Raw genomic sequence first — 22,390 nt, forward strand, 5'->3', positions numbered from 1 at the left:
GGTCCATTTTAACCTTACTGATGAGGCTTGAAAAGTTCAGTTTGTCGAGTAAGGCTCAGTTATGGGCCACGTGGATCCCCAAATATCTGAAATTGGAGGGCAAGGCAAAATTCCCGATTTTGCGAATTCAGAAAATTGTGATTTCAAATTTGAATGTAATACTGAGGAAGTACTCCATTATTGGTAGTACTGTCTTTCCAATGAGATGTTAAACTGAAGCACCATGTCCTGTTTAGGTGGATGTGCCATGGGATCTTTTACTATTTGCGAGTCTCCTAAGCCAATATTCTCTTTCAACCACCACCAAAAACAAATTACCTCGTCATTCATTTTATTTGCCCTTGCCATTTGTAAATTGGCTGTTTTGTTTACCAACGTAACAGTGACTACACTTCAAAAGTAATCCTATAGTTGCAAAGTGCTTTCAGGCATTCCTCATATGCCATAGGGTATTATTGTAAATTGAGGTGATTTTGCAGCGTTATAAAAAAAATCTACATCCTTCATATTTGTTACAATGGATGTTTATTTTAAATTTACAAAAATAGTTATTTAATTCCAGACTCAAAACTGTGTTAAGTGCAGATCAAATTCTGGCAACATGGTTAAATGCAGGTAAATTGTGCTCAGGCACGAACAGATTTGCAATGTTATTAAATCATACTTGCTTAATAAAAACAATCTTGTATTACAGACCAATTATTGAGCATCAACAATATTTCAGTCTCTAAACGTTATAAATGTTAAAATTCCTTAAAAATAGGAGGTACAAACACACACAACATATTGACAAGCTGTGAGTCTTGACAGAGTACCTTTCAGGCTATGACAAGCTACATTGGCTTACCATTACAACCTTTGACAATGTGGCCATCGCATAGCCTACTGCATTGGTTAGGGAAGATTTACAGTGTGAATCATATAAAAAGTGTGCTCGTAACGTTTTAATGCTTTGCCCTCAATCACAAAGCAAAACCTTTACCCCATTCCCCTAAAATAGATTTTAACCCAGATTATAGGGGTAAAAGCACAGTTCCCTAACTTCTGCAGCACCCATGCATTGACTTTTGCCTGAAAAGAACCTCAGTTTAGGCGGTGGACTTAAAACACCCTCAAATTGTCAATGTTAATTAGTTCCTATTCTAAAAAACACAGGGAAAGATTTCTTCCTGGCCTCTTTGGAAGGCCGGGTGACATGTCGACGTGATGTAGAACATTTCCTCCAATCACTGCTTCTACCAAAACTGGTTAACAGGTTCTTAAAAAATAAATTTAGTGTATCCAATAATTTTTTTCCATTAAGGGGCAATTTAGCATGGCCCATTCACCTACCTGCACATCTTTGGGTTGTGGGGGTGAGACCCACGCAGACACGAGGAGAATGTGCAAATTCCACACGGACAGTGACCCGGGGCCGGGATCGAACCCAGGTCCTTGGTGCCATGAGGCAGCAGTGCTAACCACCAAGCCGCCGTGCTGCCCATCAAATAAAGATACATAGAGTGATTTGACAAATCAACCTTATGATAATATGAACTGGAAAATAACACAGCAACAGAGATTAAGTTTCATCTTTCTTAAAAGGAATTTTAAATCATATTCAATCATTGCCAGTACTGGGGTGCAAAGGTTTCACTCTGGCTAATCGAGACAGACCCAATCGAAGACCTTGGCATGGACTTCTTACAGAAGTTCGTTCCTGCGAGTTATTGCTGCTTTCTTTAGGAGCTGCAAGAGAAGATCAAAATGTTCTGATTTTTAAAATGGAAAAATATAAATGGTTGAAAGCATATCATTTTAATCAGTGATACAAGTAAGCAATTCAATTCTTAGGCTTTCAAATTTTAAACAGGAGTGCAACAAAATATGAGTGAATAGAATTTTTGACCCAGGTTTAACAATCTCCACATTTGCTTGGTCTAGTAGAGTTTTACAGTGTAATAAAACAAAAGCATTCTTGTGAAGTCTTATAATGGTAACATTTCCTTTCACTTAGTAACAAGTCCAAAGGAATTTAAAACAAACTGCTGCAGAAAGAATCATGATCCCAGCGTAATTTGTATCAAATTTGGTGCTCCTAAGATTTGTCCAATTATCAACAAGACCAGAGGAAGAAACAAAATGTGATTTTTCTCTTGTATGTATGATTGATAGCTCAATTTAAATTCTGCTGACAGGCATTTCAACCAACAGTAACAATTTGATGGGCACTCAAAGAAGTTTGAACTGTTCAAATCAGTCAATTGGAACCTTCAGAGAGATAGGTAAAGATCAGTTAGCTCCTGCGGTTAGAAAAATACAGAAAAGGATTACTCCATACGCTCAGGTTAACTCTCTAAAATAACAATATAACACGGAGAATACATTTTACTCTTCCAAAAAGAGTTGCTTAGTATTTCTCTTGTAATTATACAAGCATTGTATTTGTTATTTATTTTCTTATGTACCCATCAATATAAAAATATACCTGGATGTCAACTTTACCCATTTTAAATTTCTATGCCCTCAATTACAAAGGAATTTGAATATATAACACTCCTTATCATGGTGATATAGCATTTCAGTTTATATTTCCTAGCTCCTCCTCACAGTGTGCTGCGGAAAAATTCTTATGCTACAAGCAGGTTTAATAATCTGTTTCAGTAAGCAGAATATATGAATTCAAAATAGTGACTGAACTATCTATGTCATTCTGATCCAATTCCCTCCTGCCTGTATTCCAGTTTATACCCTTGGAATAAATTTAATCATTCTTGCCTGAAGAACTCGGAGTGCATGGACAGTTAAATCAGCCTAGGTCTGTTACTCTGTTAGCAACCACTGGAAGCTGTCTTGATACTATTTTAACCTCCTCCACTGAATCGTATTGAACATATGGACTTCATGTCCCAATGGCACAATGGACCAACTACAATGTTTACTTGAAGATATGAAGGAGAAGCATTAGTGAGTTTCCTGTCAGGCCAACTTGGCGAGATTGTGGATCAGGGTCAGAAAAGGAAAGTTTAAGATATTTTTTAATTCCTTTGTAGGGCCAGGAGGAGCAGGGGTGATGTCACATTAGATTCATGGATTCCCTAGCAGGAGTGCTTTCATATCAGGTCTAATTCCAAATGAAATTCTTTACTTTTTGGTAAGAGATTCTAAACTGATTAATCCTATAGTTGTGACTATTGTATTCAGTACTCAAAGAGAAAACCACTTGACATTCACGTCACCCATCCACCTATGCTACCTTACTTGGATGACAGGATATCTTTCAATTCACTATCTCACTTGACATCACCTTCAGTTTCAAAAGGTGCAATTCTACACGGGTGCAGGAACAGAATCCTGGGGTTCTACGTGCACAAACTGTTAAAGGTGGCAGAAAGGTTAAAAACATTGTTAAAAAGGTTTACAGGATCCTCGACTTTCTACACAGAGGCAGAGAGCACAAAAGCAAGAAAGTTATTGTGAACGCTTAAGGAACACAGGGCCAATTCTGGGCAATACATTTTAGGAAGGACATAGATTATCATAGAATTTACAGTGCAGAAGGAGGCCATTCGGCCCATCGAGTCTGTACCAGCTCTTGGAAAGAGCACCCTACCCAAGGTCAACACCTGCACCCTATCCCCATAACCCAGTAACCCCACCCAACACTAAGGGCAATTTTGGACACTAAGGGCAATTTATCATGTCCAATCCACCTAACCTGCACATCTTTGGATTGTGGGAGGAAACCGGAGCACCCGGAGGAAACCCACGCACACACTGGGAGGATGTGCAGACTCCGCACAGACAGTGACCCAAGCCGGAATCGAACCTGGGACCCTGGAGCTGTGAAGCAATTCTGCTATCCACAATGCTACCGTGCTGCCTGACATGAAGGTATTAGAGAGGGTGTAGAAAAGATTTACAAGAATGGTTCCAGGGATGGGGAACTTCAGTTATGTAAAAAGATTGAAGAAGTTAAGGTTGTTTTCCTCGGAGAGGAGAAGGTTTAAAGGAGATATGATAGACGTGTTCAAAATCATGATGGGTCTGGGAGTGTAGATAGGGAGAAACTGTTCCCATTGGCAAAGGATTGAGAACCAGAGGACATGGACACCAATTTAAGGCGATTGGTTGAAAACAAAATCAATGGTGACATAAGAAAAAATATTTTTTATGCAGTATGTAGTTCGGATTTGGAATGTACTGCCTGAAAGTGTGGTGGAGGCAAATTGTATTGTGACTTTCAAAACGGATTTAGCCAATCAACTGAAAAGAGAAAGTTAGCAAGGCTACAGGGAAAGGGTGGGGAGTGGGGCTAGCTGAAATGACCTAGCAGAGCCAGCAAGGAAATGTCGGGCTGAATAGACTCCGCCTATCCTGTAAACATGCTATGATTCTGATAGAGTTGAAGTTACTCCCATCATTTACAATGAGAGGTTGATCTATGCAATTATTCTAATTTTACTGATTCAGATTTTTTGCTCAATTGGGAATCTATTTTCATATCTTAAAAGTGTTAACTTAAGGCCACCAAATTTGTTAAATGTTTGATTGAAAATTATAACTAAATCGATTCAATATGAATCTCTCACTCTACTTGTGTTTGTAGATGTAATTAGAAATTAAATTTCCATTTATTGCAAACCACATACATACCTGGTGGAGTCCACTTTGGTTTTTTCATCCCTGCGGAAGGACTTGATACTTGTAATGATTTAGGGGAAGCTGGCATCGTCTCCAATAACAATGGACTACTTTTTACAGGAACTACAACTATAGGGGAAAAAATAAATTAAAGTATGATATAAATTATGTTTGTAATTTCACGGTTGCTCTCTGTTGTTTTCCTCTGCAGCTTTTACAATCAGCTCATGAGAAGTGTACAAAAGCAACACTTGAATAGCCACCGCTTTCCTGCAGCGTATAGTAGTGCCTGGTCCATTCAGAACATGCTCACAATGACGACTAAAATTGGCAACTCTTTGTGTAAAAGAACAGCAAAAGTGAATCACTTTGTGGAAACACATTGGAGCTCCAATGAGGGAGATAGGGATGTGGAATTAGGTGCACGGATATTAAAAATCCGTTTCTCTTTTTTATTACTACATATTTCCCAAGGCATCACACAAGGGATTTACTTTGAAGCCTTTTCTTATGCTTCTCAAGTAAGCCACTAGAGGGTTCAGAAGCAACAAAGATTGACTTGCCGTTTAGTGGTACTTCCCTCTTATTTGTAAAGCATTTTGCTTCTCACTGGAGCTTCGAACTTAAGTTAGGTATTATTTATTTTTAGGAATGCTTAGGATGAAGTCCAATCTAACAAGCGTACTTTTTTGCCAATTTTTTCTTGCTTAATAAAAGTGCTCAAATATTTAAATGCAAGGAATAAAGTACTTAAAGGACATTTGGAGCAGACAACCACATTTTACCTTCCATTGTTCTGATTATAGTTATACCACAGTAAGCAAATTTCTGAATGTCTCATTTTGCCGATATTTTTCACCATTTAACATCTCAATAAAGTACTTCTCAATATAAATACAGTGCAGATGCAATGGACTAATCAAATATTGGCTCTTCTGCTCATATATAGTATTTGCCCATTGTAACGATCATGCTCTGGGATTAGGGCAAATTTGGGGTTTACCAGCTATACCTCTACAGTACCAATTGGCAGGATTTATAATTAACTTCTAAACAACTGGTCCTGCAATAAGGTATCTGATTTAAGGCATTTCATGGAATGTGGGCGTCACTGGCTATGCAAGCATTTATTGCCCACCCCAAAGAACATGGTGGTGAGCCGGTATTTGGTGATTTAAAAAAGAAATTTGCATATTACTTCACCCTGAAATGTAATTAAGTTGTTTCAGTTAGTTAATCGTTTAGATGGGAAATAGTTGTAAATGACACAGCCCATTAATTGTTGTAAGCAGCTTTCAAAATACAGTATTTTGCTGAGTGGAACAGAGTGCTACAAATAAATAGGACCTCTCCAGATGTCCTCAAAAAGAATGTTGCATTTCATTATGGAAGTCTGTTAATTATTGCTGGTGTACAAATATTCCATAATCATTCCACAGTTAACTGCATTACGGCATCCGCAATGACCTTGCTCTATAATTTATAGCATGAGTTCTGTTAAACATTATTTATTTGCAACCGTCAATGGAACCTACCTGTGGCACTGTTGTTGGGTTTGGGAGATTTTTTCTCCTTCTTCTTCATTTGTGTTTTGATTTTATCCATTTTCTTGTTTTCGTTTGACAGATTTTTAAAAGAAAATTCCTCATCTTCATCTGTATTACTTTCACTGCTTTCTGATTCTTCAGCTGCAACAAAAACAATGCAATATAAAAGCCCAGATTTAAATGAAAAATTAAACTCAACATCAGAGTGAATTGCTAAGATAATATTCGATTTTCTCAGTTTTATTCTCAACCTTCTTAGAAATAGAAAATATCAACACAGAGAGGTCATTTGGTATATTGTGCCTATACCAGCTCTTCATCCGAACTATGTCCTAATCCCAGTTCTCTGCTCTTTCATCATGTGCTTCACCAGTTCTTCAAAAGTTAACCTGAATCTCTCTCGTGTTTGTCGCATGATTATTAAAGCTGAGATGATTTCATCATCTAATATCCCACTGTGCAAAAATATTTTATTCCATTTACCTAGCTCATGGCTTTTTGTATTAAATATTAAACTGCTTTCTGTACGAAATGAAATGAAACGAAAATCGCTTATTGTCACAAGTAGGCTTCAAGTGAAGTTACTGTGAAAAGCCCCTAGTCGCCACATTCCGGTGCCCGTTCAGGGAGGCTGGTACAGGAATTGAACCGTGCTGCTGGCCTGCCTTGGTCTGCTTTAAAAGCCAACCCTACGATTCCACCGTTAGATCTTTCTGTTCCTGCATGCCACTGAATACACATCTTGAATGGTAAAACTCCGATTCTTCCCCCCCCCCCCCCCCCCCAAACCTAGACCTACCAAAGTTGAAATGTATTTGCTCACACTCTATGTCTTCCTGTATTTTTCCTTGGTTTGTCATGACCCCAATTTGGTATTATCCGCAAATGTCATTATCCTCCTAAACTCATGTCCAAACCATTTATGTACATGGGGAGCAGATGTCCCAACAATAACCTCTTCAGAACAAGAAAATCGAAAGTGAGGTTTTGAATGCATTGTGTGTGTGTGTCAAAAACCATGGTTTAAGAATTTTCTCATAGAATGCCACAATCTAACAAGTGTTACGGGTACAATAATCTAAACAAAACATAGCAGTGACATTAAGCCATGCCAAACTATCTTGATACGTGCTCTAAAACGCAACTTATTCTCATGTGTCTATTTCCTGTTTGAGTATTTTCAGACCACAAACCCTATGCTATAAAATTTGCAGCTGCTATGCTACCCACAAACCTTTTCACAATAGACTATTAGTTTAAAAAAGATTAAAGAGGGTTCGAATAGACCTTTTCAAAATTATGGAAGGCTATAAGGGGAACAACAATAAACCATTAATAAGGAATTACATGCATGGCATCATAACAGAAAAATACATTGAAAGAATTACTTTTAATTATTAACAAATTGAAAGCTTTACCACAGTGTCTACTGAATTGGAGTGTGGAACAATTTGAGCTACAAATTGGGTATGTACATGACAAAAAAGGATATGGAGAAAAGTCAGCAAAATATGATTAGAGCCGATATCATCAGTTGAAGTGTGAGCACCATGGGCAGCACGGTGGTGCAGTGGTTAGCACCGCTGCCTCATGGCGCCGAGGTCCCAGATTCGATCCCGGCCCTGGGGCACTGTCGTGTGGAGTTTGCACATTCTCCCCGTGTTTGCGTGGGTTTCGCCCCCACAACTCAAAGATGTGCATGGTGGGTGGATTGGCCACTCTAAATGGTCCCTTAATTGGAAAAATGAATTGGGTACTCTAAATTTATTTAAAAAAAAGAAAGTGCGAGCAATGGCACATGTACAGATTTCTGACATTCTTCTGAATTTAAGAAACCATTTTGGAGGTGTTAGGAACCTAAAAATGAAGCTTATTCAGTGGTTGAAAGAGTTATTAAAATGATGCAGCTCAGAAAGGAGGCATTCATCTCACTAGACCTGTGCCCTCCCCATAGCACTGCGAATTCTTCCACTTCCAAGTATTTATCCAATTTTCTTGACAGTTATTATTGAATCCACTTCCACCATCCTTTCAGGGAGCACAAGAACATTTCAACCATGCAGCCCACCCATGACCAAAAATCCTGTTTGCCTTTGACCCTCTTTGCATTTATGACAGCATCTGAGGTGTCACCCAAACCATCTGGTTGGGTGGTCCTCTACCAGGCAATCGTGAGGAGGCAATCCAACAGCATTAGTGTAGCATAAAGTACTGAAACATTTTTTAAAAATAGCTAGAATATATTTTTGAAGCCAATATATTCATAACAGAATTTTTCAAATGGTCCTATGGATGGGAAACATATAAATTCCTATGTAACATGTGAATTGCTTCATTGCAGTAGACATACAAAAAAAGGTTATACTTCAACATTTATGTTGTCCTTATAAATTAAAATGCCATTTCAACCAATTTTATATGTCTCCAGAGAAAATATAAATTGTAAAACAAAAATTGTAAAACAAAAATGAATAAATATCTCAGTAGCCAGTAACACCAACATTCTGCTGGGAGAAAAAAAAATAACATGGGCCTTCAGCTAATTAAATTCTATACTCCAACTTAATACACTACTTACATCGGGAATAAAATTCAACTTCAGCCTGGACACAAAAATTGTTGGTAGTGGTTCAGCTACCTGCTATTCGTACTGTCTGACATTAAGTTTAATGGAAAGGAGAATTGGGTAGGTATTTTAACCCTATTGTTTCTTAATTCAACCAGTCATCCTGTCCATTTGAACAATGCAGTCAGCTTTTGCTTTGATATTTCTGAACTTAAAATATATTTTTGTTAATCCTAAAAATATGTTTAGTGGTAATTGTTTTTAAGCTGACATGCTGTTTAAAAACTGATAAGTCGTGAGTGGCATGATGGACCCTTGGTCAGCACTGCTGCCTCATGGTGCCGAGGACCTGGGTTTGATCCCGGCCCTGGATCACTATCCGGGTGAAGTTTGCATATTCTCCCAGTGTTTGCATGGGTCTCATTCCCACAACCCAAAAGATGTGCAGGTTAGGTGGATTGTCCACGCTAAATTGTCCCTTAATTGGGAAAAAAATAAACACTGATAAGCCCATTTGTTAATTTTGGTTCATGAGTGGGAACTTCTTTGGTCGAAGATATTCCCTCCTATTTATACAGACACTAGTAGAGGAGCCATGACTATACATTGAAGAGATGCATGTGTTCTTCATGTTAGACATGAACACACGTTTTTAAAAATTGCTACTATATGGCACTGCTATTTTTGTTTGCCCAAGCATCTTTGCAGCTATTTCTCCATATGAAGACTTGTTAATCTGTGCATTTGTTCTGATTGTAAGCCAGCTCTCTTTTATTTTTACATTTGTTCCTTAAAATGTGGCTCCACCCAGCTTCTGGCAAACCCTATTGCCTCGTTTACATGACAAGTTTGACTGTCTAATGGCTTTCACATTTAGTCAACTTGTCTATATTAGGAATGATGGCATGATGTATGATTTTAAGTCCAAAAGCAGAAGATTGATTTTCTGCAATTTAGTATTCTACAAAGCTGTCCTGCAATTTGTCCTACAAGTTTTGGGGGAATATTTAATGCATTGCAAGTGATGCAAATGAGAACACAAGGCAGCAGCAGCACATACTATGCCCATTCTCTTGAACAAGTGTGTTTGAAATTGTTGCCAGCATTTAAGCCCAACTTAGTATTTTCCTACTAAATCAAAATATCCACACACAATGCCACCACTTTTACCTGTAGAGTCCCTCTTAGGAGTCTCACTTGAACTCTGTCCCTTTTATACAGAATGTTTAATACAGCATTCACCATCACTTGTTGAATTATCAACAACTTGCATCCACATAATGTCTTTAATACATACAGCTTTCAGTCAAACAAAACCTAAGACAACTGTGGTGGTATGTATTAGGGGTATTACGGTACCCTGTGATGCCGAGAGGCTATTGGTGGATAGACGCTGGGTCCTGATTGGATCAGCCGCCTACTGGCTCCACCCAGTAAGGCAGAGTATAAGAGCCCGGGTTCTCCCAGCAGCCGCATTCTGTAACTGTGCTGCTGGGGAACAAGTCTGCGTAATAAAGCCATCGATTGACTTCATCTCTTCTCGTCTCGTGAGTGATTGTGCTACAATAACATAACAGGTCAGTCAGATATACAGTTGTCAATATAACAAAGGCTGCTGGTCATGAGTGCAGTTACTTCAAGCATCCACTTGCTAAAATCCCTACTCATAGAATTTACAGTGCAGAAGGAGGCCATTCAGCCCATCGAGTCTGCACCGGCTCTTTGAAAGAGCACCCTACCCAAGCCCACATCTCCACCCTATCCCCATAACCCAGTAACTCCACCCAACACTAAGGGCAATTTTGAACACTAAGGACAATTTAGCATGACCAATCCACCTAACCTGCACATCTTTGGACTAATGCAAGAAAAGTTACATAGTTATGCATTAGGTTGATGTTAGGATAGTTTCCAATTTAAATTCAAATTGTAAAAAATTGGTGTTGATCAAGGTGAAAGAAATCATTGCCAAGGAGCAGTTCTACAGTTTGGGTTTACGTTGACTAATTTGGATCATGTGTAACAAGCAGGAACAGACAAAAGCTCACTCATTCTGCTTAAAAGAACTTTGAAAAACACTATTGTATCTGAATTAGAATGTGTTTTTCAATATCCTTCACCACACCAATGGACTCTCTTGAAAAAATAATAATCAGTTCCAATTTGTGGGTAGTTTGATGCTGTGTCCACAACCACTGCAGCCTGGGCTTAAAATCTTTAAAACCAGCTTACATAGGAAACTTTCAGCCCTTAGTCGGGGTGAATTTCAACTCGGGTCACAGGGTGAAAAGATAATCTTCTAACATTAAAAATAAGTTACTAGATCAGTCATTTCAGTAGATTTTGTTAAAAACTTGAGCTACATAAAGTTCCAAGGATACAGATTACCTTTTTTTTTTCCAAGAAATCTTTATTTTATCATTTATTAGCTCATGGTATGCTTTTAAAACTGTAATAATGTATTCACCTTGACCATCCCAGTAAATTCCCCAAACAAATGTTTCAGCAATCTACACAGGAAGTTGCCTGCAGAATGATCAAGTGTAACCAATTGATTTTTAACAACTTCTAAATTTAGTAATCAGTGTTATCTTGGTTCAGTGGCAGCAATGTCACCTTTGCTTTAGAGGTTTGTGCAGTCAACTAATTTTCAGAATGGAGTACATAATCTAGGTTCACACTTCAATGCATTACAGAATGAGTACGTATCTTTCAAATGAAATATTAAACTGAGGCATTATCTCCCTGTTCCAACTGGATATGGTGCGCCAGAACACTACTTGAAGGAGTGTGTTTTGGTGTCCTCGTCAACATTCTCCGAACATTATTAAAATAGATGAACTACTTAGTCGGAGTCCGCACATTCTCCCCGTGTCTGCATGGGTTTCCTCCCACAAGTCCTGAAAGACGTGCTTGTTAGGTGAATTGGACATTCTGAATTCTCCCTCAGTGTACCTGAACAGGTGCTGGAGTGTGATGACGAGGGGATTTTCACAGTAACTTCATTGCAGTGTTAATACAAGTCTACTTTTGACACTACTAAAGATTCTTATTATTGTAATGATAATTAAGATGGTGCTCTATCAGCCAAGATTGTGTTCCACAGAAGGGCAGAAACTCACAGCCTCCAGTGGTAAGTGTAGCACTGGCTGAGCCATATGAGAGCAATTATTGCAGATTCTTGAAAAGCATTCATAACTAGAATAAGTACATTTTTGTTCAAGTAACGTAGAAAAGGAAAATGCAGTTACATGCCTAGATTTGTGAACGAGATGCTCAAGTTGAATTAATATCTTTTGTTTATTGTTACAGTCTGGGTATTACAGGCTAACCAGTTCAAAGAGGCAACAACTTTGCTTGCTACTAAGCATATATGCGAACTAGGATATGACAAACCCAACAGGAACCTGAGAATATCTCAGCTCAAAACTATTTTTATTCCTGTATAAACACAAATACTTGCAAAGAAATGCAATTCCATGGAAATTATAATCAGCTGGCAGGAACTCAAGTTGGTTATCGGGGAGAAAAACTGGATTGAGCCAGGTAATCCTAGTGAGATAATGCAGAGGTCAGGAAGGCCACTGGTCAGCTGCATACAGTTGTTTTCGGTCCAAAGGAAATTTGGAGTCGGAGGTCAGGTTTTCGTTTGCGGCACAAATTGTGCCAGTTTCCCAAAATTATTTTACGGTCAAGCCGCTGCTCAAACTCATTTGCATAATCACAAATGTGAGATGTTCCATGAAACTATGCAACTAGGCATCATTTTAGAATAATTTTTTTGCACTGATAAACATTCGTAGACCTATTTCTGGCAGCACGGTGGTTAGTACTGCGGCCTCACAGTGCCTGGGACCCGGGTTCGATTCTGACCGTGGGTAACTGTGTGGTGTCTGTGTGGAGTTTGCACTTTCTCCCCATGTTTGCGTGGATTTCCTCTGTGTGCTCCGGTTTCCTCCCACAGTCCAAAGATGTTTAGGTCAGGTGGATTGGCCATGCTAAATTCCACCTTGTGTCCAAAGATCTGCAGTTTAACTGGGTTTTGGGGATAGGGCTGGGGTTCGGCCTGGGTGGGGTGCTTTATCCTGGGGTTGTGCAGACTGGATGGGCCAAATAGCTTCCTTCTGCACTGTAGGGATTCTGTGGATATTTAAAAGTGGTGACCTGGTGTAGTTTGATTAATACAGCTGAAACTTGATTTTTCACAGAAAAAATATTTTAATAATCTGCCCGATATTGAATAATCTGATTTTAAATAATTAAAATGACTTTAAAACAAGATAGATAACTACTTAGTAGTTTCAATGGTGCTCAGTAGTTAATTTCTTATAAATTAAATAATTTTAAATATTATTGGCACCATGGTGATTAATTCAATCTGGGGGGAGTACTGTTTTTATTTTAGTTTATTAATATTATCAAAATACGCGAACTGGGCAGGGAATTGCCCAGGGGCTGGTTTAGCACAGTGGGCTAAACAGCGGACTTGTAATGCAGAACAATGCCAGAAGTGCGAGTTCAATTCCCGTACCAGCCTCCCCGAACAGACGCCGGAATGTGGCGACTAGGGGCTTTTCACAGTAACTTCATTGAAGCCAATTGAGTGACAATAAGCGATTATTATTATATTATTATTAATTAGAGGTGGGGTTGTGGGAAGATGCCCTGAATAGAGTCAAGTTATAAGGAGAGGCTGGACAGGCTGAGACCTTTTTCCCTGGAGCGTAGGAGGCTTAGGGGTGACCTTATAGAGGTCTATAAAATAATGAGGAGCATCAATAAGGTAGATAGTCGACATCTTTTCCCAAAGGTGGAGGAGTCGAGAACTAGAGGGCATAGGTTTAAGGTGAGAGGAGAGAGATACAAGAGAGACGAGAAGTGAAATTTCTTCACACAGAGCGTGGTGAGCGTCAGGTACGGGCTGCCAGAGGCAGTGGAGGAGACGGGTACAGTTTTGTCCTTTAAAAAGCAGTTTCACAGTTACATGGGTAGGGTGGGTATAGAGGGATATGGGTCAAATGCGGGCAAGTGGGACTAGCTTAGTGATAGAAACTGGGCGGCATGGACCAGCTGGGCCGAAGGGCCTGTTTCCATGCTGTAAACAACTATGACTCTATAACACGTCCTCGTCGTGTGCCAGGCTTAGCCTGATATAATGCAAGGTGGTCCACAGGGCACATATGACTGTGGCCTGAATGAGTAGGTCCTTTGAAGGGGTGGTGGACAGGTGTGGGCGGTGTGCGGGTGGGCCCACAAATGTCCATATGTTTTGGGCCTGTCCGAGGTTTAGGGGATTTTGGCAGGGATTTGCCGATGTCATGTCAAAGATACTGAAGGTACGGGTGGTTCCGAGTCCAAAGGTTGCGATTTTTGGTGTGTCTGAAGACCCGGGAGTCCAGGGAGCGAGAGAGGCTGATATTTTGGCCTTTGCTTCCTTGGTAGCCCAGAGACGGATCTTATTGGCGTGGAGGGATTCGGAACCCCTAAAATCGGGAGTATGGGTTAGTGACATGGCCGGGTTTCTCAGGCTTGAGAAGATCAAATTTGCCCTGAGGGGATTGATGCTAGGGTTCGCCCGGAGGTGGCAGCCGTTTATCGACTTCTTTGGGGAGAATTATGCTGTCAGCAAGGGGGCGGCGGAGAAAGAGGGAGGCATGGGGGGGTTGGATGAGGTGGGAAATAATAAGAAAGGGAGATTGGGGAATTGTGTATGTTTGGTTGTTGGTTGGGGGGGGGGGGGGGGGGTGGGTTATTTACTTTGTTGTTTTTCCTCTTGAAAATTCTTTAAATTATATTTGCCATAATAAAAATATTTTTTTAATAATAGTATCAAAATAGAGAAGCCAGTACAATGATGCCACCAATCACTTGGCACCCAGAACATACACACCACCTCACCCCACCACGCCCACGACCTCCATCAGCAGAAAGGCACGCCAGCCCAATCCACCGAAAAAGGCCAGTCCAACACGGAACACAGAGGAGGAGGGAGCGAAAAACATTCCACCCCTCCCAAGAAGGGCACAATTCAGCCCGGAATATCTCCGGCACATTATAAACCAAATCAAGTGCAGAGCATCACAAAACAGTTCACAACACAGTTGTACAAAAAACAAACGGTACAAGCACTAAACTTTGCGCGGGAGAGACCAGATACTCTTGTCTCTGTAGCAACAGAAGGGGAAAGGGGAGGAGGGAAGGGGGGTGGAGGGGAGAGAGGGGAATGGAGGGTGGTGGGGAGTTAGGGGAAAGGTGGTGGGGAGGGAGAGGGTTTGGTGGAGGGAGGCCCAATAGGAACTGCCTGAACTATCTATGGAGGGAGAAAAATAAAATAACCTTCAATTATGATCTGCTAGATTCCAGGAGTCACCCAGAGGGGGTGAGGGGTGACACAGTGTCAGGCATGAGTTAGCCCTGCACCCCACTGCAGAGAGCCTCATATGCACCCTCTGCTTCCGACATTGAGTGGCTGACAGCCTTCGGACAGTCGCCCTCTGGGCCCGACTCCTCCACCACACTGAGTGCGGCAGGCGACACGGGCCTTCCAACCAACCCAGTCCCTGCCTCGATCCCGCCACCAGGATCATCGACAGGCAGGATTTCCTCAGGTTCCTCCTAGGATCCCAGGCCAATAGGAGGCGGTGGTGCAGATTCCTGCTCCGTGCCCGCCGCCTGGTCACCGGAAGGCCCCGAAAACTCCGGAAACAGCTGAGATGGTGGCAGAGGTACCCGAAGACAGCGGTTGGGACTGAGGGTCTTCCAAACCATAACCCGCAAAGAACCAAAGAAGCAGTGGATTATCGCTGACCCCCTTCCCTGAGAAATTGAACAAGTCCAGGGTGCTAAATTGTACTGGGCGGAACGGGCTCCCTAGGGTCCCGTCCAACCCCGAAGCACCCTGCTCGGTGGGCGGGGGCAGTTGTTGGGATTTCCTCACTATTCCCCTGCCTCTTTCGGGACTGGCCGTGACATCTATGGAAATGAACCTGGAGTGATGCGGGCGAGAGGGTCACACACCCGGGAGACCTCTGTCTTTGGAGGATCCTCCGGGCTGACTCCTTAGCAATGGGTTAAGAGACCTTCCCATTACATATTAAGTTGATGTTAATTATCCAATAAAGACACTGGCATGTAAAGGGGTTGAAGGTGGCACTTGTGCTTGTGATGGAGTTTTCATAGAATTTACAGTGCAGAAGGAGGCCATTCGGCCCATCAAGTCTGCACCGGCTCTTGGAAAGAGCACCCTACGCAAAGTCAACACCTCCACCCTACCCCCATAACCCAGTAACCCCACCCAACACTAAGGGCAATTTTGGACATTAAGGGCAATTTATCATGGCCAATCCACCTAACCTGCACATCTTTGGGCTGTGGGAGGAAACCGGAGCACCCGGAGGAAACCCACGCACACACGGGGAGGACGTGCAGACTCCGCACAGACAGTGACCCAAGCCGGAATCGAACCTGGGACCCTGGAGCTGTGAAGCAATTGTGCTATCCACAAGGCTACCGTGCTGCCCAGTTTTGTGTGCAATGTGATCAAAGAAACTAAAGATGTTTTGGGGAGAAGCAGAACTCTTGTCTCCTTTACTCAACAGCAGCCAGAAGCTAACAGTGGTAGCAGAGGATGGTTGCTGGGCCAAAGTAAAGGGTTGCAAGATGCAACTTTTCCAGGAAAAAAAAAAGGAGTGAATGAGAAGACAACAATATGGCTGAAACCAGAATAAAAATGTCAGGATATGACTATCCACCATTGATTTTGGAAAAGGAACCGTATAACCAATGGTGAAGTAAAGTTATCATGTGGACTATGGTAACTGCTTTGGGGAAAAGGAAACAAGGTATGGCATTGGCTCTTTCGTTACTTTGCCAAAGTAAAATCAGTCACAAAGTATTTTTCAAACTCGAGTTGGAACTATTGGACTTGGAAGAAGGTCTGGAGACTCTACTGAGCCTTATGTTTAAGATTTATCAAAAGGATGACTTATTAAGTGCGTATGAAGCCTGGTCAGAATTTGATAGATTTCAGAAAATAGAGGATATTTCTATTGAGGAGAATGTAATGGAATTTAGTAGACTATACAAAAGGCTGCAAAAACACCGCCTGGAATTTCCACAGTCTGTGTTGGCATTTAAGTTACTGGACTATGCTAGAGTGACCTATATGGATAGGCTCCTGGTTTTGACAGGAGTTAAATTTGTAGAAAATAATACCTTATTTGATCAAATGGTAGAGGCTGTAAAAAGATTTTAGGGAAACATTCAATTCCTATGTCTCTTATGACACAAATGGGTCAGTCAGCAATAAAGCAGAATGTGGAAGATACACTATTAACAGGATGGCGAGATCGTACGGGTACAAACAAGCTACAGGAGTATGGAAGGAGAATGGGACCCAGAAATTATGAGGACAGAAACCCATTTCATACCTATAACAGGAGGAGGGACATGGAGAATGGTAATAGGAAAATGAAGCCCAGAAAAGCCCGGGATACGATAACTCGATGTTTTCAGTGTGACTCAATTTTATTATGCTTTCAACTGTCCAGCACGCTATCATAGAGTGTTTGAAGCTACACATGATACGGAAGAATCGGAAGAGGACAGATTTGTGACTGGAAAGAAGGCATTGTCGTATTAACAAGAAGTTTTACTCCAGTAATGAGATTGTTGGTTGCAGAGTCCTTCAATTGTGCTGTATTGGACAGTGGCTGCACATCTACTGTGTGTGAAATTGACTGGTTAAAATGTTACCTGGACTCTCTAAATACTGAAAATCATAACAAGGTTAAAGAATTTGAAAGTTCCACAAGTTTCAGGTTTGGGGATAATACCCTGAATGCAATGAAAAGAGTGGTGATCCCTTGCAATATTGCCTGAGTGAATCATTTCATTAGTACAGATGTTGTGCCAAGTGAGATACCTTTGCTTCTGAGCAGACCGTCGATGAAGAAAGCACACATGAAACTGGATATGGAACAGGATAAGGCAACAGTGTTTGGCAAACGGTGGACTTACAATTTACACAGTCGGGACACTATTGTATTCCATTAATGACAAATAATATTTTGGGTAAAGACGCTAAGGAAATGTTATTAGCAGCTGGAAATGGGACTTTAGCTGATAAAAAGCTCATTGTATTGAAACTGCATAGGCAATTTGCGTATCTATCTCCTCGCAGGCTGAAAAATTTATTAAAGGATGCAGGGGTAAGGGATGAAGACTATGCTAAGCTGATAGAACAGACCAGTGATCGCTGTGAGGTTTGTAGGAAGTACAGGACACCATCACAACAGGCAGTAGTAACTCTGCCCTTGGCCAGGGATTTTAACGACATTGTGGCCATGGTACTTAAGATTTGGGATAAAGCAAACAATATATTTATTTTGCATGTATTTTGTAGATTTAGCGACCAGATTTAGGGCCCATTGTACGTAGTAAAGAAAAGAGAGTAATTTTGGATCAGATCATGGAAAAATGGATAGGGACAGGAATGGGCCCACCGGCAAAATTCCTCACAGACAATAGGGGGGAATTTGCTAATGATGAGTTTAGGGATATGTGTGAAAACATGAATATTACAGTCATGAATACAGCTGTGGATAGCCCATTTAGTAATGGGGTGTGTGAAAGAAACCATGCTGTAATAGATGGCATGCTCCGGAAAATTTTGGCAGATCGACCAAATTGCAAGTAAAATTCAGCCTTAGCATGGGCGCTACGTGCAAAGAATTTGTTGTAGATGGTTGGGGGCTATAGTCCCCATTAGTATTTGGCCGAAATCCTAAACTTCCGTCCATTTTGAATGACCAACTTCCAGTTTGGGAAGGGACTACAATTAGCTCTGCCTTTGCTGAGAATTTAAATGCATTACATAGCAGTAGGAAAGCTTTTTGGAAGCAGAAGTCTCAAAGAATTCGCAGAGCTTTAAGGCATAGTGAAAGAGAAAATGCGGAAAAATCTCAGCAGGTCTGGCAGCATCTGTAAGAGAGTTAACGTTTCGAGTCTGATGACTCTTTGTCAAAGCTTTTTAAAAAAAATAAATATATTTATTCAAATTTTTCAACAGATTTTCAACAAACCCCCCCCCCCCCCGCCCAACAAAAAGATCAAATATTATACATTGGATTTCCCCCATATACAATAACCCCCCATATGACATTTAAAAGCACCAATAGGGAAGCCCCCCCCACCCACCCACCCAAATGCCCCCCCCCCATCGAGCGCCGGGCACGACCAGAACATATGGACGTGATTTGCCGGGCTCCCCGAGCTCTTTGTCAAAGCTAACTGACAGAGAAAGTGGGAAATATTTATACTGTGGAGCGAGAATGAAGGAAGAATGAATCATCCTTCATTCTCACTCCACAGTATAAATATTTCTCACTTTCTCTGTCTGTTAGCTTTGACAAAGAGTCATCAGACTCGAAACATTAGCTCTTTTCTCTCCCTACAGATGCTGCCAGACCTGCTGAGATTTTCCAGCATTTTCTCTTTTGTTCCAGATTCCAGTATCCGCAGTAATTTGCTTTTATTTAAGGCATAGCGTATGGCCGTCAAATACTGTTTTTCAGCAAGGAGACATAGTATACTATAAGAGAGACAATTTTAATGAATGGAAAGCCAGGAAAGGTCATAGGCATAGATGGCAAAACAATTGTTTTTCAACATGGCAATCAGACTATTAGGGTGCATTCATCAAGGATAATGGGTACAGATTATAAACTTGTAAATTTAGAAAGAGCAGATGAACATGAGGAACCAGGGTCGTCTGATATGTATGTGTTACAGAACTATGAGGACCAGTTAACTGAAATAGACAGGGTACTTGTAGAGGAACACAATTCTTCCGATGAATTAGAACAGGCCATTATTAGAACAGGCCATTTTTTCAAAAGGACAACTGCCAAAAGTTGGTACAAAAGTGACATACTTGCCTGAAGGGTCCAGTCAATGGCAGGATGCAACTGCTATTAGTAGAGCAAGGAAGGCCACTGGAAAGTATAAACACTGGTTTAATGTCAGAATACAGGGGAGGCTGTCAAGACAATGGATTGGGAACATGAAGTTCAAAAATGGAGGGCACAGAAACGTAGTGCCAGTTCAGATACTAAGTCGGACAGTGAACATGTTCACAGGAAACTATTAAGAACTATTGAAAGGACATCCCACAGCAGGAGGGAAAGATAAAGCAGGAGCAGAACAGAACGAGATACCAGGCGAGATACGGGACGTAGTTTAACAAGGTCTCGGAATATGGGTAAGACTACGAATGCTACTAGGATTAGGAGCCCACATGCACGTGAGATTTTGGTAGCCTCCAATAAATTAGTTGAAAAAGTTATCAAAGGTGCCAAACAGCAAGAACTGCATATTTGGAGTGAATTTGGGGTATACACGAAGGTACCAGTAAGGAGACAAAAGAGCTCTATCTCACAGATGGATTTGAATGGAAAAGGTTCGTCCAGATGGAACTTCTAAGGCAAAGGCCAATTTAGAAGATCAGGATTTAAGGGTGGATTCACCGACGGCAGTAAAGGTTGTTTTAAAGATCTTCTTGGCTTTATTAGCCATAAATGCATGGGAATGCAAATCTATAGACATAAAAGTTGCCTCCTTGCAGGCACATCAGCTTCAGAGAGCCATTTTTCTCTATCCTCCTAAAGAGGCAGCTAACACAGAAGGGGTACTCTAGAAGCTGAACAAATGTGTTTATGGATTAAATGATGCATCTCGAGTCTGGTATTTTTCGGTAAGGTCAGTTTTGTTAAAGTTAGACTTGCCAGTTGAAAGCAGATCCGCAAATGTTTTACTGGCACTATAAAGGAAATCTTTTTGCCATCTTTATGTTGCATGTCGATGATTTTTTTGTGGGGTGGTAATAGTGATTTCAAAGCTATTGCAATATCTGGGTTGAGGAAAGATTTCAGGGTTGGAAGTCAAGCTTCCGGTGCTTTTAAATATATTGGGCTGGAAATCGGACAGACTGAATTAGGTGCCACTTTACATCAGCAATCTTATTTGGAGAGCATCAGCCCAATAGCAATTAGTCGTGGTCGGGCTTCGCAAAAAGATGCAATGGTTTCAAAAACGGAAAAAGAGGAACTGCGAAGTTTAATTGGGCAACTGAATTGGTTAGGTAGTCAGACTAGACCGGACGTTAGTTCTGATGCCCTAGAGTTGAGTAAAAAATGAATGATCCTAAAGTGGAAGACATAATGAGAGCAAACAAAACGTTGGCCAACTAAAAATGCAGGAGTGTGTTTTGAGGTTCCCGTTTTTAGGTAATCTTCGGCACTTGAAACTCATAATTTATAGTGATGCGTCCTATGCAATTTACGTGATGGGGTTTTAAGCCACGCTAAATTTGCCCTTAATTGGAAAGAAAATAATTGGGTGCTCTAAATTTATTTAAAAAAGAGACCTTCCAATTACATATTAAGTTTTAAAAAATAAATTTAGAGTACCCAATTAAGTTTTTCCAATTAAGGGGCAATTTAGTGTGGCCAATCCACCTACCCTGCACATCTTTGGATTGTGGGGGCGAAACCCATGCTAACACGGGGAGAATGTGCAAACTCGGACACTGTCCGAGGGCCGGGACCTGGGACCTTCTGCCATGAGACAGCAGTGGTAACCACGGTGCTGCCTTCAATTACATATTAAGTTGATGTTAAGTATCCAATAAAGGGGTTGAAGGTGGCACTTGTGCTTGTGATGGAGTTTTGTGTGGAGTGTGTTCAAAGAAAATAAAGGTGTTTTGGGGAGAAGCAGAACTCTTGTCTCCTTTACTCAACAGCAGCCGGATGCTAACAAGTATGGTGTTGTGGGCAGGGCTATTCCCAGCACAATGTTTGTTAAATTAGTGCAAAAGATTGCAAAAACCTGAACTCCGCCGAACTCATCTTGTGCTTGAAATTCTGCAATTTGTGGCATTGGCTTGGTCAATTTGGGGTGAGTTGCTCTGGGAACCCAATGAAACTCTAGCCCATGATACGTGGAATGAGCCAAATGAACTAGTTAGAGGTCGATAGGAAGGTGATTGCAAATATCACAATGCTTTATTACTCCTTCATTACTTTTTCTGAATTACAAAGCCAGGGCTCAGAGTGTGGACAGGGGCGAACCCCTAATCCAGCTCCTTGCCTACTCCAAAATTCAAATTCAAATTGAATCCAATTCATGGTCCCCAGAAGAGAGACATACCAGATCTGAGCCAAAAGGCTGAGCAGATACTACATTAGTTCTTAGTCAAAAATCTGCATCACAAAGGAAGAATCACCAAAAAACAGCGTGTAAAGAAACCATACAGATCAGAACCCACAGAATCAGTAAGTTTTGGGTTTCAGCACCATTTTAGGAGTTGCACACATAATCTTTATTAAAGTACTGAGTGCTGCATTGTCAAAGCAGTCACCTTTTGGATGGCATGTTAAACCAAGATCTTTTCTCCAATTAATTACAAGCAATACTTACAATGGAACAATTTTAAAAAGAGCAGAGCACTCCCAGCATTCCAGGCAACATTGATTCCTCAGCCAAATAAATTTTTACTACTCATACGATTTCTGCTATCGAGATTTGTGTAAATTAGCTGTCACAGTTATCTACCTAACTGCACTTTAAAATCATTGTATGATTTGCGTTCGGGCAA

General features: G+C 40.9%; 1 protein-coding gene and 1 long non-coding RNA gene across 2 annotated transcripts in view; one reads left to right on the forward strand and one right to left on the reverse strand.

Annotated features, from left to right (window-relative positions):
• Window positions 1-508: 508 nt before the first annotated feature.
• Window positions 509-22,390, reverse strand: part of rad51ap1 (RAD51 associated protein 1) — an 83,715-nt gene continuing 61,833 nt past the window's right edge. The window contains exons 6-8 of the mRNA XM_072471500.1: window positions 6,159-6,311; window positions 4,636-4,752; window positions 509-1,728 (exon numbers count right to left, since the gene is read on the reverse strand). Of these exons, the coding sequence (XP_072327601.1) occupies window positions 1,601-1,728; window positions 4,636-4,752; window positions 6,159-6,311 (398 nt within the window). The 3' untranslated portion in view covers window positions 509-1,600. The remainder of the gene's footprint in view (window positions 1,729-4,635; window positions 4,753-6,158; window positions 6,312-22,390) is intronic.
• On the forward strand, window positions 1,682-5,382 carry LOC140388018 (uncharacterized). The gene is made up of 3 exons (XR_011934059.1): window positions 1,682-1,813; window positions 3,033-3,133; window positions 4,835-5,382. It is a non-coding gene; the product is annotated as an uncharacterized lncRNA (long non-coding RNA).

The sequence above is a fragment of the Scyliorhinus torazame genome, chromosome 13 (assembly GCF_047496885.1).
Source record: "Scyliorhinus torazame isolate Kashiwa2021f chromosome 13, sScyTor2.1, whole genome shotgun sequence".
Lineage (NCBI taxonomy): Eukaryota > Metazoa > Chordata > Chondrichthyes > Carcharhiniformes > Scyliorhinidae > Scyliorhinus > Scyliorhinus torazame.